Below are 12,084 nucleotides of genomic sequence, written 5' to 3' on the forward strand. Positions count from 1 at the left end.
TTCTTTTCCCCCTTACTTATCTAGTAATTTGAAATCTCACTTCATTAGTGTGTGTCATGTCAAATATTTTTTTTATCAAAGTGACAAAAAGTTCATTTCAGCTGTTGCAAACAGAATGATGCTGCTTTTCCTCATGGCAGCCATATGCTCTCATCCTGCTCTCATGGAAGCAGATGAAAACTTTTTCCATGAACTTCAGTGACACTAGGAAGAAGCCCACAATCCCTTAATAAAAAATACCTAATTCTTTCATATCATACTTTTTCCAAGACCTAAATAAAAACATAATTGAACTATCATAATAATTCTGGCTTTGTGGCAACACTGTCCACAGGTGTGAGGTGAGAGAAAAAAAATCAGTATACAATTTTTCTCAACCATGGCTATAATTACATTGCTCCAGTATAATTACTGATCTGGAGTGGCACTGATGTAAAATGTGGGTGAGAGAGATTCCCACTCTTTGTCTCTATACTAAAGCACTGCAAGTCTGCACTGGGAGTTGAAAAGAATGGAAGGACTCACGATGAACGGAAGTTGAAATAGAAAATAAAACCCTACAGATCTCCAGACCTAGAACTTCAAGTTTCTGCTTGGGGGAGAGAGGGAGTATTCTATGGCATATTCTCAGAGTAACCCTGTGTACATTCCTAGTCACTCAGGGTATGTCTAAACTGCATGGCTATTTTGGGATACCAGAGGCATCCTGAAAAAGCTATTGCGTGTTTACACAAGCCGCCCATTATTTCAAAATATTTTTTGAAGTAACAGGCGCGCTATTTCGCCATCCCTGTAAAACTCATTGCATGAGGGTTAATGGATAGCTCGAAATAGCACATTATTTCAAAATTTGGTGCTGTGGAGATGCACCAAATTTCAAAATAAGCTATTTTGAAATAGATTAGAAATAAGATACACAATTTGCATACCGCAAATTGCATATCTTATTTCAAGTTTAGGATGCTGTGTAGACACACCCTCAGACACAAACAGCAGCTAAAAATATATTCTCAAATAGGATACAATTTGATCAAAACAAATCCTTTACATGAATGAAGCATTGAAAGGGATGTGTTTCTTTGTAATAATATAGAAACAGTATTAAATGCTTATATTGGCTGTCAGAACACACAATATCTAGTTACCTTCTTTGCTTTTAAAGTTTTTCTCCATAAAGTAGAGAAAATGCCATCTGTCCAATCATTTGTAGCAACGTCGAGAGTACCAAACATCTGGGAAGCTGTAATTGCCTTTGGGTTCATCCTCATCTCTTTATGAGGCGTGCCACAGTCTGTCATTGATTTCATCAAGATATTAATGCATTTTGTCTTTCCTGCACCAGTCGGACCCAGAGCCATCATACCTTAAAACAACATAGACTTGTTTTAAAATAAAATGCCAAAATGTCAGATCTCGATTTAACGATGCATTGTATTGGAATCTTGCTTTTTCTTAAATCAAAACTAAATTTTAAAAAGATGTTTTTTACTCCACTTTCTTGATGTTGACTAAAATTAAATTTGTAAAATGTTTTATTAAAAGCTTTCATAAATGCCTGATTCATTCTGCTAGGCAAGCTAATGTGGCTCTACATCTTCCCTTAGGCAGTTCTTTTCCTTTTTCTAATTGGAAAACACATCTGCCTTTTGATGTTCATGTGTGGTGACACTCAATTGATTGGTGAAAAACAAAACCAATCATTTTAAAATATCTTTTTCAGGAAAGAGTTGTTCCAAGTGATATACAAAACTGAGCTTTTCTTCCTGGAGTACAAGGAACAAAAACATATAGTTGCATAAAGCATGAAGATATTTGTTATATATTTTTCTTAGTAACAGACAAACTCATTCCTTCATCAGTTTATACTCATATTGCCTCCTGAGCTCTTCGGCTACACATTAAAATTAGGCTATAGATGAACCTACTCAGTTACTTTCTATTAAATCAATACAGCTATGTGCCAAGAAACAATGACATCATCTGGAAGCAGATGGGAAATCTGGGCTGAGATTTTCTAAGCCATCTAGAGGATCTGGACACCCATTTCCCATTCATTGTAATGGAAATTGTGCATCAGAATCCCATAGGTGACTTTGAAAATCTCAGAAACAAAGTTATGGCGAGATTTAGTAGCATAGAGCTTCTGACCAACTTTATGGACTCATGCATAATGCAAAGTGCCTGTGACTCCCTCCAAAAGAATAGTTTTATATTTTTAATATCTCATAGGAGATGCTCAGAACTGTGCAAGACCCAGTCCTATATCAGGAACATACAGTTTGAGCCAAACCCATTGCAGTTAGTGATAGACTTTACTCTGACTTCACTGAGCTTTAGAACAGGCCCAGAGAACGGAGCATGCCTTCAGCATTTGCACACCCAGCGGTCTCTGAACATGCACCGATCTCCCTCTTTTCCTGTAGGAGAAGGGAATAATTACCGCACTGCTCCCTACTTCTCTCTTGGCCTCCTGGAGAGGTCTCATAGATCTGAAGATTCATGAATGGTGAGGGAATTGGAAGGAGTTGGAGCTAAGAGAATATGTATTGTCTCCTTTTCATCTTATAAAATTAGCAGTGGAAAGTTAATACAGGTGAAGGTGAGGTTAACTTTCCAGTGGTGCCTGCCTCTGCTTCCATACCACAGCTTCCATTGGAGCTGCCCTACCAGGGAGCTAGGCCAGAATTTCAGGGGCCCAGTCCCAATATGGAGGCACTGAACAGCAGGCTCTGTGTGCCCTCAGTGGATCCTGAGGATCTATTTCCTGGCCCTCACACTGGTATTGCCCCAAGAGGTACTTTATGGGCCACATAATTCATTCTGCATTAGACCAATGAACCAAGAAGACCCATTATTAGTCATACCATTAGCCAGCTCTTTAGTTTAAACCAGCCATATCATCTGAACTGACCTTGTGAGACAACAAAGACTACAGATTGAAATATTCCTTTTGAAGAAATATCTCCTTTTATTTGTTCTAAATGGACCAGGGTAATAGTTTAAGTTAGGGATTCCTGATTCATGTACCATGGGAAATTATAAAAGGGATCATCCTTCACAAGTCCCTCCATAAATCTTGACAACTTTTATCAAATTCCTTTTTTCTCTTCTCCTTTCGAGGCTAAGTAATTCTGGTGTTTGCAGTCTCCCATAATTTTTAAATCTGGCTGTACCACTGTTTTTACTACCCTTCTATGGAATGGGTCAATTTCTGTTCCATCTTTCCTCAACTGAAGTGATCAACATTGAACAGAGAAGTCCCAAAGGTGTTTGGAATTACAATAGGCATGTAGTAGTACCCATTACGGTTAAGGTTTCAAGACAGTTTCATTCACAGCCTCTTCATTTTATCATGCACATAACTATAGGAAACATTTACCTTTTGAACTGAAAAGAGCCACAATTAGCCTCTTCCTGAATTTTACTTTTATTTCTGAATATTGAGCAAAATCAGCTGTTCTGAGTTTGACAAGAAGAGGAGAAAATAAAATCTGTGCTCTGCCTATTAATTTTCTCCTTAGAAACTTTGTTTCCTCTCAAGGCCACATGATGATTTCCCATAAAAAGTCATACAATAGCAAAGCTAAATGTTAATATTATGAGGACAAGGTGGGATTTTTTTGTTTATTGTTAAAATATTCTTAACAATTTTCTCATGAAAAGTATACATATGAGGCTTTAAAAATTGCATCTATTTAGTTTCAAAACACATTATTAATTAACAAAATCTACACTCTGCAGAAAATAAATGTAAAAGCCTTCACTGCTATACTGGAGTATGAGGCCCTCATTTGGCATGCTAACCATGTCGGACTTGTTGAGTTTCATACAGCTGAATAAGCTTAAGAATCCATGGAGGATGATGAATAAGCCCTGCTTTCTCCGTCTGTTTCTGAATGGCCGACTCTAACTCAGGATACCCAACCTTATCAAGAGTAATTCCAGGGAACAGGTCATTAATCAGACTCATAAATAAAGGTTCATCTTCATCTACCTGCCAATTAAAAATAGGGAAAACCACCAATTCATTATTATTGTAATTACAAACAATCTGTAAGAATATGTTATTTAAATAACAGCAGTAAAACTGATATATTTTCCAAAATGTGAAAATTCTGAGTGGATGCATGTTATTAAAATTACTTTCAAGCAATTCACCCATAGATAGAAATTTCTAAATTAAATATTCACTGAAAGATCTTGTATATGTTTACCTTTTTGTACTATTCTTATAAAACTCTCCATCCATTTATTGTTTAGACAAACAAGCTATATTTCCCCTTACTACTTCTCTAGAAGTCTAATTTTTTCCTTTGTAAAACATTAAAATCTAGACTTTGGTTTAAAAATGTTCATGAATTAGCTAAATAACAGTTAATTGTGAATCTGATCTTTATGTACTTTCGCAGAGGTTACACACATTATAATCTTCCAGCTACAGCAAAATAGAAAAACAAAGAGCTCTTTGAAGAGAAGAGGGTGATGGTGGTTGTGGAGGAAGAGAATAGAATGGATAAGTATTCTTCAGCTGTTTCAAAACAACCCACTCACTGTAAAGTCATTCTGGTTGTTATGATGTTTGAATAGGCTGATTGCCAAGTATTAGTGTAAATTGGAATTCTGGATTAATATGGATCTAAAATGAAAGATGAAATGTTAATTCAGTGAGGTCTTTCCCTTTCTTTTCTGTTTGCTTTCCTTTCCACTCTATATAAAAGTAATCTGAAGATCAGGTTAGATTTTCCTCAAGAATCTTATGAGATTTCTTTTTATTATTCCTTCACTTGAAGTCTCTGAGGTTTTTTTGGGGGGGGGGGAGGGGAGGGATATGCAGTCTTGTCCTCTCTTCATAAAAAGAAAAAGAAAAAATGAGTGCAGAGCACCATCACTTTGATACTCCAAACATTGAAAGAGCAGTAGAATCATTGCAACACATATAGTAACATATAATAGGTTTTCAAACAGTATTTTGTGAAGGTAGCCAATGTTATAATACCAGCTTGGAGAGGTTCATGTCCCGTAGAACTCTCATCACTACTGTTCTTTCTGGCTCATTGGGATTGGATCTTTTTACTGATCCAAGAGTTCTTAAAACAGATAAAATATTTCTTAATCCAAAGTCATAGTGAACCTTTAAAACAAAAGCATGAACACAATTAGTACTGTAGAGGTTAAGCATTTTAAAATCACAACAAAGGCTGAAAATTAAATGAATTTAAGAAGCAGCCTTTCAATAAAATTTCACAGTTCTTCATCCTTACAACAAGAGTAAAAGTTTTCTTGGTATCAGATTCTGTAAATTATTTTCATTGTCATAGCTCCAATTATAACAAACACAATTACATGTACCTAAAGTTGTAACACAAAGCCACAGCAAATAAAATCAAAGTTTGATACTTAACAGACTGTGTAAGGGCCAGGATTTGACATATATATGACACTGCAAATAAAATCACCCATGTCCTGCTTAGTGTCTTCAACAATAGGTAAACAAACTCAGGAGTCAATATCCAGATTTTTTATTGCCCAATTTTAGGAATGACACACATACAAAAGTATTTGCAAGCTTCTCAGCTGTGCAAGTAACTGAAAGCTGTGGGTCCTGTCTTGCTGTAGAATGAACTAGTGAAAGGAAAGCACCATATGTGGATGAAAGCCTTCTCTGCATCAAAAGATTCAGTCCTGCAGCCACAAACTGTTGTGATGCTGATGGGTTGAGAGCTCATGCAAATCACTCACTACCTCCCTCACTTCAAAATACTATATATATATATATATGCTTTAAATATGCTTTAAACTGCTGTGAAGTAAGTTGGAATTACTTTAGTGATAGTTTAGAATAACTCTCCCACATAACTAATTTAGGGCAGAACAGAATTATCCTACAAGCTGCAAAATATTCTTGGCTGTCCCTGGAAAACATTCCTGACACAATCCTCTACAACTCATGCTGCCACTCCTTTGTTCTAAAATGAAGTAGCACAGTAATACCAATACTGCAGTTACAAATGCCCACTTTTGGGACTTTAGATGAAAGGTGGTACAGAATGGCAAATTATTACCATTTTATTATTATTAAAGGGGAAAGAAAGCACACAATTAATTGCAAATGTCGACCCAGCAGAGCAAAGACAGGCAAAAAGAAGCAACTACAGGGGTAGAAAGAAGTAAAGTAATTCTAAGTGCAAAAGAGAAAATGCTGAAAGATCATTTCTTATCCAATAACATCTTTGTGAAGGCTCAGCATCTGCACTAGTCCTGACTGCTTGGTGCTGGCCTCTGCTGGAATTCTGGGAACAACTGAAGTACTACACCCATGAAAACTGTGTCCCTCAGGCCACACCTTTTCCGCTTGATGTACAGCTGAGTATTTTCAAAATTGTACAAATAGATTCAAGATTAGCAACCCACCTAATAATATTCCTATAGCTTTAAAAGAAGGCTTTAAACAACTAACTATAAACAGTGTTCAGATGTGGTAGAATGTCCCTTCTCCCTCTGTGTGGGATGAACTTTTGGAGACGCAATTTTTAGAAAGGAACTTTTGGGTGTGTCTAGACTACAGCGTTTTTTTTCAAAAAAGTGGTCTTTTTTGAAAAAACTTCCCCTGCTGCCACATTCTTTCAAAAGTAAATAAAAAGAACGCGGCAGTTTTTTTGACCATGGAAAACTGTACTTTTTCAAAAGAGAGCATCCAGACTGCCTGTGTGCTCTCTTTCGAAAAAGCGGCTTGCTTTTTCAAAAATACTGGTTGCAGTCTAGATGCTCTTTTTTGAAAGAGGCTTTTTCAAAAGTATCTTTTGAAAAGGCCTCTTTTAAAAGAGGCTTGCAGTCTAGACGTAGCCTTTCAGACAAGAAGTTTCCACTCTAAGGGAAGGGATCGCCTCTACTTCTCACAGCTGAGAAATCATAATCAATAAAAATAAGAAAGGAAGGAGAGAAAAAAATATTAGCTAGATTAGAATATCTCCTCTCTTCAGGGAGGCTAAGTCTAGACTACAATGTTTTATCAGAAAAAGGTACGCAAATTGCACTCCACAATTTGCATACCTTTTTCTAATAGTATTGTCGGAAGAGGCTTTTCCTAAATTTGGCCCATCTATACTTGGCCAAATTTCAGAAAAACCTCCTCTTTCGGAAGAATCCTTCTTCCTCAAGGAAGGAGGAAGACGGGGCTTCCAAAAGAGCGCATCTGCTCTTATGCAAAAAAAAAAAAGTGGAAGAGCAGACATGTTCCCTGGACGTGGCAGAGTTTTTCCGGGATCCTGTAGTTTAGACATAGCCATACTTTGGAAGTCATCTGGGAACCATTGCCTGGAAAGCTTCTCCTGAAGGATGCATTTGCAGATATATACATACTAAGTCTGTATTTGTTCTGATATGGCCGTACCTCTTTTTATTCAGAAGATGGCTGTAGATCTAACTGTGGAAGATGTTTTTTCCGGAATCGGCTGATCTGAGGACATATAAGCTTCTCTCATGAATTCCTTCATATACATTTGATTACACTGAGGTCCTAAGTAATTTACATTTAATGTGAACTACCACAAACAGTGATATGAATTTTCTCAAAGCTTCTATAGGTTTTATGTATATTAGGATTGCCCTGTGTTCAACCAGACTGTGCAAAGGTGATGTTCTAGCATAGAAGGGTTTAGTATAAGAAGATGGCAATATAATTTCCTGTGATGTCAGGGAAGGATAATGATACTTTAATGCTGAAGTATGATACTGTGCTCATTATTCATATGCCTAGGTGAAATGTTCAGCAGAATTCTGAGGCAGACTGGGACAATACTTCTGATACCCTCCATGTGAGGTCACTGCAGAGATGATTACCTTACTGAGCTTGCAGAAATGCTGTCAGAATCACCAGAAAACAAACAGAAAAACTTGCTAGGGGCTTTGGGCCAGATGCTCTGGTACACTCTGGCTGCTCTGTACCACTTTGGTGATACAAAATGATTATAACCCTGGCTTAATAGCCTGCTATTTTTACAACTGGCTTCCATTTCCGGGAATGTCAGAAAGCAGCTGGAGCTTATTGGAAAGTTTGTTCTTTTCCTCTTCATCCCAAAACATCTTTACAGCCAGAGGGAACCTTGCACTGTCACCATACATTCCTGTCCCTGGCTTGTTCCCCCAATAAGCCCAGTTTGGTCATGTCCCTGCAGACAATGTTCCATCATCTAGTCAGTGGTTATCCTCTAGGTCAGACTGACCTTGGGTGTGTTTGCATTATTTTCTGACATCCTATCACCATTTGTTACCCCTTACACTGAGATATCATGGTGTGTGTGTGGGGGGGGGGAGGGGGTGTTACCTGGGCAGTAGGTGGGAGAAGCCCATGCTGAGAAAAACTAGAGGGGTTGCACCAAATATTACAAAACTAGAAGATTTACCCAGTATCATTTGGGTCCTTCAGGGCAGAGGGTTGGAGGTGCGAGGGTGCAAGAGTCAGTGTTGGGGTGAGGAGGGGCTCAGGGCAGGGGGTTGTTGTGTGGGGGTGCTAGAATCAGGGTTGGGCAGTGAGGAGGGATTCAGAGGAGGGAACTGAGAACGTGTGGGGGTTTAGGAGTCAGGGTTAGATGTGTGGCAGATTCAGGGGGCAGGGCACTGGGGAGGAGAGTCTCATGGCACAGTGTAGGACACAGGGCTGGGGGTGAGGAGGGACTCAGAGCAGGGGCTAAGGGTGTGGGGGTGTAGGAGCTGGCAGGGACCACCATGACCAGGCAGTGGCTCCTCTGGGCTGGTGCAGTAGAGGTTTTGGGCAAAGTACTGAATGGACAGAGGCATGGATCAGTGAGCAAAGGATCTGACTCCTATGAGATTTCCGCTTCACTGAGGGACACAAGACTTTGTAGATGCTTTTAAAATAAACAGGATTGCATTAAAGAAATACCTCACTCTCCATCATCAATTTTTCTTCCTAAAAGAAACAACCTGCAAACCCCAAATTTTGGCTAACCACTCAGGTCTAACGCAATAAGAATAATTTTCTCTCCGCTCTTATACAAGCTTCGTAAGGAGATGGTCTTTTAAAGGCGATCATGGTTTTGATTGCCTTTAAAGGAAAAGCTTTTCCTTTCAGTTTCTTGTGCTTCAGTTTGAATTGTCCTGGGCTGGTTGGAGGAGTGCACTACTGAATGTTGGCTGATTGGTCCTAATGCAGGAGCAGATTGTTTGGATGGGGAACATAGAGGTACCATGTTGGAGTTTCACAGTCTTAAATGGTTTGAGGGTTACTGAATATTATGCCTTAATTTAAAAACAAAATCTGTATTTTTTTCCTGTTAAAGGCTACCTTTGGCTACCTGTGAGTAATAGCATCTGTTTTCATGAAGTTTGAATCTACATCTTATGAAATGCATAAGAGATTTTGTATTTTTATTCATGGCAAACAGGTTCTCCTGTGGATTGTGCAAGATGCAAAGTTTGTGAATACATCATTCAATCTCTGCTGGGCCCAACAATAGTCTGCTGATAAAGTCTGCCTTTTAGATGTTCGCTTCTTTTATGTGTGTTGCCTTTATTGAAACCAGGCATTGCTCTGCCCACTGATTCATGATTTGCTTTTCCCTGTTGGTGGTGTGGATGCCATTGTTGTGTTGTCTGGCTGGATAAGAACATTCTCCCCCAAGTTTTGAGTAAACCAGTAATGGATAGTGTGGTTTTCTTTATGCCAAGGACGTTTATGCTCCTGAATTTTTTGGGGGGTGATCATTCCCCTGGAGCTGTTAAAATATGGAGCCCACGTCCAATACTTGACAACATATTACACAGTGTGGAGAGAAAAGAGGAATCAGGATTCTCAGCGTGTACTTCTATCCATCATACAAGTGAATCTGAATGTTGCGCACCATAGCAAGGGAATTCTCCCATTGCAGGGTATGAAGGAGTCTCATGTATAATCTTGGTCAGGCTGAGATCCCTATGCGTCATATCATTGTACAAAGTAGCAGTAAGCAGAGTAGGGCTGATGAGTTCTGCTTTGGTCTTATATGAGCTATGAACAGCCAAGGTTTCTGTTCACAATGCCTTTTCAGTCTATCTGGAGCCTCCTGTTCTGCTCTGGATCACTTATTCGAATGAGGGATGACCGGACTCTGCTTCAGTTTTAGAAGGTTGATGTTTTCCTGTTATCTGAGTCCCCTCTGGTTCTTTTGATGGGTCCAGAGCAAGATTAGCAATTATCCTTCTGGGGTGATAGTCAAAGAAATCAGGAGAGAAAATCTCTCTGGAGTACCTTGTTAAAGCTTTACATTATCTGACTCAGAAACCTCACCTTTTTCTGAAGATGAGATGGACACAGGGGCTGTGTCTACACTGCACCCCTTTTCCGGAAAAGGGATGCAGATGAGACAAGTCGGAATTGCAAATGAAGCGGGGGATTTAAATATCCCCCGCTTCATTTGTATAAACATGGCTGCCGCTTTTTTCCGGCTCGGGGCTTTGCCGGAGAAAAGCGCCAGTCTAGATGGGATCTTTCAGAAAATAAAGCCTTTTCCGGAAGGTCCCTTATTCCTCTTAAAATCAGGAATAAAGGACCTTTCGGAAAAGGCTTTATTTTCTGAAAGATCCCGTCTAGACTGGCGCTTTTCTCCGGCAAAGCCCCGAGCCAGAAAAAAGCGGCAGCCATGTTTATACAAATGAAGCGGGGGATATTTAAATCCCCCGCTTCATTTGCAATTCCGACTTGTCTCATCTGCATCCCTTTCCCGGAAAAGGGGTCCAGTATAGACACAGCCAGGCAGAGGAGGCTGCATCCCAATGCCTGTACTAGTTTGATACAGTCTTCTCCATCCTGCTGGAAACTAAGATGAGCTATTGGCTCAAGAACTGTAATTGCTGCTGGCTGTAAGGATCTGTTTGTCAAAAGGGTTCTGAGGAGTTTGTAGGGGAGCCATGAGGCTGCCATTTTCTTTGGGCCCTGGAGATTCCAGGGGGCACATACAAACGTTTCAAGGCTGTCTTACAGAGAGTCAGAAATTACCTCTGAGAAGATCAGAGGGAATAGGTCTGGGCATCTCGTATAAGGTATAAAAATAAAACAATAAAAGTTTGTTCTGTTGAAAACTATTAGATATACTAGACAATTAGCCCATCATAAGATGGGATTTTCAGGTCTCTCCTCCACCTTGGTCTTCTCTCCTGAGCCTCCGGTCTCTTGCTCCATCTCTCTCTCTCTCTCTCCCCCTCCTCCTACTGCTTTCCCCTCTCTCTCTCAGCTCTCCTCCACCTCCTGCCTCTCTCGCTTTCTGCCTCTCTCTCCGTCTCTTTCTTTCTCTTCTCCCCCTCCTGCCTCTCACTCTCCCTTTCTCTTCTCCTCCTCCTCTTCCTGCCTCTCTCTCCCCACCCTCGTTCCCCTTCCTCTTCCCCTCCCACCATGGCACTCAGCTGAGTGCTGCCTGCTCAGCCGGGCCCCCGTGAGGGAGGGGGGAGGGGCAGTGATGTACATGGCCAGGGGGTGGGGCCATGTACGTCACCACCCCGCCTCCCCTTTCCCTCCCTCCACGGGGAGCCCAAATGGCTCCTTGCGCCGCTGGCTCCCCCACGGTGGCCCGGCTGAGGGGCGCAGCACTCAGCTGAGTGCTACAGCAGGAAGGAAAGGGGGAGAGGTGACGTACATGGCCCCACCCCCTGGCCATATATGTCACCGCCCCTTCCCCTCCCTCCGTGGCGGCTCAGCTGAGTGTTGCGTGCTCAGCTGGGCCGCCGCGGGGGAGAAGGGGTGGGGCACCAGGGGCGTGGCCATGTACGTCACCACCCTTCCCCCCCCCGCCGTGGCGCTCAGCTGAGTGCTGTGCACTCCGCTGCTCCCCTGCGGCGGCCCGGCCGAGGGGCACAGCACTCAGTGCCATGGCGGGAGGGAAAGGGGGGGCAGGGCAGTGATGTACATGGGCAGGGGGCGTGGCCGTGTACATCAGCGTTACAGACTCACATACACTGGGCTACTATATATATGATTATATGATACAAAGTGGGGGAACAGTATAAAGAGCATCAACACATTTACTACCGAATAGTTTTTTAAGAAGCTATTCAAATGTATTCCAAATACTCTTTGCAAATGTTTGTGGATGT

The 12,084-nt window shown here is 41.0% G+C and overlaps 1 protein-coding gene across 1 annotated transcript in view; it reads right to left on the reverse strand.

Moving 5' to 3' along the window:
• The window catches only part of LOC102447295 (dynein axonemal heavy chain 5-like), a 296,662-nt gene that overhangs the window by 155,247 nt on the left and 129,331 nt on the right, over positions 1 to 12,084 (reverse strand). The window contains exons 45-47 of the mRNA XM_014581788.3: positions 4,997 to 5,131; positions 3,805 to 3,994; positions 1,146 to 1,363 (exon numbers count right to left, since the gene is read on the reverse strand). Of these exons, the coding sequence (XP_014437274.2) occupies positions 1,146 to 1,363; positions 3,805 to 3,994; positions 4,997 to 5,131 (543 nt within the window). The remainder of the gene's footprint in view (positions 1 to 1,145; positions 1,364 to 3,804; positions 3,995 to 4,996; positions 5,132 to 12,084) is intronic.

Source organism: Pelodiscus sinensis, chromosome 2, assembly GCF_049634645.1.
Source record: "Pelodiscus sinensis isolate JC-2024 chromosome 2, ASM4963464v1, whole genome shotgun sequence".
In the NCBI taxonomy this organism is placed as follows: domain Eukaryota; kingdom Metazoa; phylum Chordata; order Testudines; family Trionychidae; genus Pelodiscus; species Pelodiscus sinensis.